The 6,000-nt window shown below is 39.9% G+C and overlaps 1 protein-coding gene across 1 annotated transcript in view; it reads right to left on the bottom strand.

Moving 5' to 3' along the window:
* Positions 1–2,373: 2,373 nt before the first annotated feature.
* crhr1 (corticotropin releasing hormone receptor 1) overlaps positions 2,374–6,000 on the bottom strand; it is a 170,228-nt gene continuing 166,601 nt past the window's right edge. The window contains exon 14 of the mRNA XM_053614612.1: positions 2,374–3,418. Within this exon, the coding sequence (XP_053470587.1) occupies positions 3,278–3,418 (141 nt within the window). The 3' untranslated portion in view covers positions 2,374–3,277. The remainder of the gene's footprint in view (positions 3,419–6,000) is intronic.

The following is a 6,000-nucleotide window of genomic DNA, read 5'->3' as shown; positions in this document are numbered from 1 at the left end:
TGCTGAAAGAATACTGATGCGTTGATGCTACATCCAACAGTCTAACAATCGCAAGCCAGATGGGGACAGATCCCGAGTTATAGTTGTGAAATTATGCACAAGGTAGATGGCAGTCTTCTAGACAAGATGGTCTGAGTCATGGCCAAGACAACACCAACACTGAAGAGTATGAGGCCAAGATTGCTAAATAACCACATAGTTTTACAAACTGTGGTTTACTAATCCAAACTGTATTATATTGTAGACTGCAGTGAAGAAGCAGCAGTGGGCAAAGACTGATATAAGACCAAGACCAAATTGAGATAAAATGCATTCAAGACTGAGAAAAGAAACCAATATCAGGTTGCAGTGGTCCAGAGAAGTACCAGACTTATGTCAGTCATTAAAATTGTTATTTCTGCACATTTCTAAGTGTAACTCTAGCAAAAGATGTATTTTGTATCAACAGAGACTTTCATACGTTTGATCACAATGATAATTTGCTATTAGGTTGCTTAGGTTGCTCATTTATCTGTACCACGAGAACAGTAGTAGCTATACATTTTGCTTCTATAGCTAACTAGTTAAATGCAAATGAAAAAAATGCACTATTCAACGTGAAATGTGATTGTTTGATTTGCATGTTACATACGTGCTAAGTTTCGTACTAGCTTGACTGGCAGATTGGCAAAGCAAGCTACCTGTACAAGCTATTCTCCAAGCTTTCTTTTTCTTTGTCTCTATACACATTTGATGAGCAACATGTTAATTTGAATTGATTGTTTTGATTTGTTGTTTTTCCAAGTCATACATAATTAGCAGAGAACTGAGAAAATCTCAGTTCAAATGTTGCTTGTCATGCCAACTCTTGCAGCTGTTGCTGAAATCGACGCCTATGTACATAGACAGTAAATGGTTGGATGTCATGCTGTCACTTCACTTGGGTGACAGTGTGAACATAGGGTTACAGCACAAGGAACTGCTCTGAGTGAACCTTTCCTCACTCCGGCCAAGGTTTGTCACCCAAGGTTAGACAATTTTGAGAATTCAGAGGAATTTGAATGGTGTCTGCAGATGTTGTCCTTATTACTGATTTGAACAGCTTTACAGTTCTCCCCCAATGGCAGAGATTGGATTAGAATTTGAGTTCCCTGCGGCAGGGCAACTTTAATCTTGTGCTATCTCATATATTTCTCCTAAATGTTTTATCACTATGCTTTATCACAAAAACACTGCAGAGGTTGCTCTGGAAAAATCCTCTCCACAATTAACACAATGGCTGCCTTCTTTTGCTTGGCACTTTGTGTCTTTCTGTATAAGAAGCTCAGGTGATCAACGTCAAACTGTGTTTCAAATTATGTAAAAACTGACAGGGCTTTAAAGCTGGAACACTGAAACTGAGTCTATTTAAAGCACAAACAAATCCTCGCACACGCCTCTGCATGTTTTGGTGTGGTTTGGGTTATTTTTGGAGAAGCCTTGGCCTGTTCTCCTTGCCTTTTCTTATTTCTAGTGCTGCCAGGTTTGTATGCACCTTGTTTGCCTGCTGGTAATTTGTAGAATGAAACTGTATGTAAACAGGAAGCTGGATTGTAATTGAATATATTCAGTTGCCCATTGGGTTAAAGTTCTTAAAACGTTATCTAACAGGATTTTTTTTTCTTGTTTCAAACAGTTTGTTCATTTTTTGCCAAAGCATATATTTTTAATTATTACTCTAAAACCTTATAATCGCCAAGCAGTGACATGACAGTGTTTGGTTCTTTCTGCTCTTGCTCTTTGAGTCTGGTCCAAATTGGGTAGAGATAGTTTGTAAATAAGATATACCACATAGGCCTAAACTTCACAGTGTGCTAAAATACAGATGAGTATTTGTACAAGTAGGACTTATCTCTTATAGTATATGTTTGAAAGTGTTGTAGTGAAAGAAACCCAAGAGATTCCCACAATGCAGTGATAGGGGGAACATGTAAGGGATAATCATATTTGTTCATCCATCCATCCATACATCCATCCTATTGGATCGCAGGCAACCTGGAGCCCATCACAGGGAGCATCGGGCACAAGGTGGGGTACACCCTGGATGGGGTGCCAATCCATCGCAGGGCACAATCCCATACACACTCACACATCCATTCATACACTATGGACACTTTGGACATGACAATCAGCCTACGATGGATGTCTTTGGACTGGGGGAGGAAACTGGAGTACCCAGAGGAAACCTCCAAAGCATGGGGAGAACATGCAAACTCCGCACACACAGGGCCGTGGCGGGAATCGAACCTCCAACCCTGAAGGTGTGAGGTGAACGTGCTAACCACTAAGATTATATTATTGGTCCTCATGAATGGATACTTAAAAAACCTTACAAGCAATATGACAGATTCTGTGGTTGACTGTAGTTACTACTGTCTTAGGTAATCTCTGTTTAACTTGGCAAATGGAATGGTACAAATTGTGGGAAAACATTTGAGAAGCTGTGATATTAGAAAGGGTGGTGTTTTAACAAATTTCTGTACCCTGTCTGTGATAACTGACTGTCGGAATCCCTGAACTGAAGAGAGCAAAAAAGACTCAACTGAGTATTCATGTTTAAAATGTCTCCTTATGTTAAAGGGTAGCAGACTGAGAACGCTGCAATCATTTTATATTTAGAGATGGTCCATATATTCTCTGAACATATACCCATTTTGACATACTATACTTCAGCTCTCTAATAACAACAAAAAATATTTATCCTAAATAGACATGTTCCATCTATAACCTCATGGAAAGTGTGCCACCATCAAAGTTCACCAAATACTTTGATTTGAAGCTGCAGGTATTTGACAGACTTCTCCATAATATTTCCAGGCTTCATCCTGATACGACTTTATCCTGATTTGACCGGTGTAGCTGAGCCAGCAGTCTCTGACCAAAAAATCCCTCACGCAAAAAGAGTAATTAAATTAAACTTTGACCTTTACAACTAGACAGGTCCCACCACAGTGTGATTTTGGAGCTTGGAATTTCTAGCCTTTTCTTCTTTAGAGGATGATCAATTCTCACCCCCCCCCCTCACTTGATCAGAGGGTATCTCCTGCTCCAGGTTTCTTCTTACCATCTCTCTTTTCTCCACCACCCTGGTAGACGAGTCTTGAACTTGTGTCTACATTGGCACACCGCTTTTGGGGAGTTATTCAACTGAAAGTCTCATACCCTGTTTGGACTGCAGCTGTTCCCTGGGTTTGCTTAGCAATGGAGGGTAGGGGGAGTGCACTAAAAGGAAAGTTGTGGTGCTCGAGATCAGTTAAGATCAGACAGCGGATGACTGCTTGATGCTGTGGAAGCTGACCCGGGTAGGCGAGGTGGGAATGGACATGGCCCGTGCCACCCGTGCCCGGATTGAGTGCTTGTCCTGCCAGCGGTGCCAGCGCTTCCGAACAGCCGAACGGACCTGGGGAGAGATGGAGAGGTCTACAATCATTTCTGAGTAACTCAACTCAATTTCTGAATGACAGTTTCTCTGTCAGTCTCATGACTTGCCATTACAGTACAGACCCAAGAGACACAACCCAAACCAAAATTTTTGAAGGGGGGTGGGTGGGTGTAGGGTGAGTTTACTGTGTTTAAAATATTTTGGGCTGACTTGCAACTGTATGTATGTTGTATGTATAGTTTTATTTCCTTGGGCTAGTAAAGGTTGTTAGCTTAGATGCATACTGCACACATTTTTAGCAATAAAAAGCTTTCAATGTTGTTGTAAGGAGTGGTAGTGAGAGGCAAGATGCAAATGCAAAATTGATGTGATATTAATTTAGGGAAATCTATGAATCTTTGTTATAGTGGATACCAAGGGTCAGAATCCAGGCAGACATCACACAAAGGCAATCCATTATATGAAATCAAAAATATGAGCAAGGTCAAAACCAGGAAACGTGGAAGCAAAAAACAGCTTGGACTTAAACAAATGGCATGGCAAGACTTCACAATTAGACAAAGGCACAACAGAGTATAAATAGAAAAACTTATCATGATCTAAACAGAGAACAGGTGAACACAATTGGGAAATACACCAATGACAGGACAGGGGAGGAGACAGTACTAGAAACAAAACAAAAGCCATATGTCACAACAAACAGAAGCACAATGAATGAACTTGAAATAAAACAACAAGAAAGCAGTGCTTAACTGCTCTGAACTGTGGGCTAAGAACGGGGAATTGTGATAGCTGTAGCTTTGCATTAGTCTATATAATCTATCTTTTGTAGCAAGAATTTTTATTCAAATACATAGTGTGCTGAAATTGGGCATTTTTATTATTCAAGATATTAAATATTTATTGTTCCTTCTGTAGTTAGTACAAAGATGCTTTAAAAGAAGAAGGAAATGCTGATCCTGTCCTCTAATGGCCTAACAGTGTGCAACTGAGTTATCTTGAAAAAACTGTAGCATAATTTGATAAATTCCAGTTAATCATATAACATAGTTTGGTTTGTTATGTTCTGCTCAAACATTGCCATTATTCAACATGTTATGTTGTAGTTTTTATATGCTGGGGTTTTAGAATCTTGATCCATGTTCCCTTTTTCAACTTTGAGCACCCATCCCCTTAAGGATCTCTACATGGCCCTAGATTGAGTATTATAAAAAAAAAAAAGAAATGCATGAAACATCAGTCTTCAATAAATTGAATACAGCTTGCATCATAATGAGAGAACACCATGTTCTTTTGCTTCCTTAGGCTTTGAGGTAATAAAGGAAGACATAAGAATTTACCAGAATCCATCTAGCTTATTCTTGTAGGCAGAGGCTTTGAGGTGTCCTTGGCATTTCAAACATTTGAGTGTGTGAAAATCTCTAGAGTCTTGAAGCTCTGACTGCACAGCACAGCTGAATTATGATTTACCTGAAATGCACACGTTTTTACACTAACTTTAACAATTTTACTCTTCAAATACAGTATAGGCTTAGTATAGAAAAAAAGGCTCTCCAAGGCTTCATTGGATAATTTAAGAAAAATTCTTGGAAGCACACAGATAATGTTTATATTGAAATATTTGTAATGTGTTTAGAGATTCTTTTGCTGATTTGTTGGCTGCTGCTATATTTCTGTAATTCCTGTGAGAAGTTAGCATGAGCTTTGTCAGCCTCTCTGACATGACAAGGTGACACTGCTAGCGCAGTTACAATGGCATTTAATGATCTCAAACATAAGGGATAATGGCCAGGTTTCACTGTTAGCGCCTAAAATTTTTTCCAGCAATATTCAATGTTATATTAATGAGAAATCCAATATAGAAATATTGCAGACAGTAAATGCTGGACTCAAAGCTCCAGAATGCATTTGCAATGGCAATACACAATGCAGCTGTGTTGAGTTATTCTGGAAACTTGGATTGGCGAGTTTATGTGATGATGAGTGCTATGGTGTTGACGACAATATTAGCATGAACGTGAAGCTTTGGAGGCTGATCTGTTTTGAGCAGTGAGGAATTGAGAGAGCTAAATAGACTAAACGACCAAAGTGTTCACTTAATATAATGTAGAGAATCATTGCGGGGTGGGGGGTGGCTTTGTGATTAGCACATTTGCCTCGAACTTCTGGGGTTGGGGATTTGAATCCTGCCTATGCCCTGTGTGTGGAGTTTGCATGTTCTCCTTGTGCTTAAGGCGATTCCTCCGCATACACCGGTTTCCTCCGCCAGTCCAAAGACATGCGTTATAGGCTGATTGGCATCTCTGTTTGTGAATGGATGTGTGAGTGTGTGAGATTGTGCCCTGTGATGGGTTGGCACCCTGTACCGAGCTCCCTGGAATAGGCTCCAGGCTCCCCATGACCCTGTGTAGGATAAGCGGTGCAGAAAATGGATGAATACATAGAGAGCGCAAGGGCTGAATCCCATTTGTGCCACTATGAGAAGGTGAGTCGAATGGCAGTTTGGGTAATGTAGGAAACTGTTAACCAATATTTAAAAAAAATTCTGGTATTATTCACACTAGTTCAGCTGTACGAGGCTTAACTGTTAACTTCACAAC

The sequence above is a fragment of the Ictalurus furcatus genome, chromosome 2 (assembly GCF_023375685.1).
Source record: "Ictalurus furcatus strain D&B chromosome 2, Billie_1.0, whole genome shotgun sequence".
Lineage (NCBI taxonomy): Eukaryota > Metazoa > Chordata > Actinopteri > Siluriformes > Ictaluridae > Ictalurus > Ictalurus furcatus.
The sequence above is the reverse complement of the archived record's forward strand: the minus strand, read 5'-3'. Positions and strand labels throughout refer to the sequence as shown.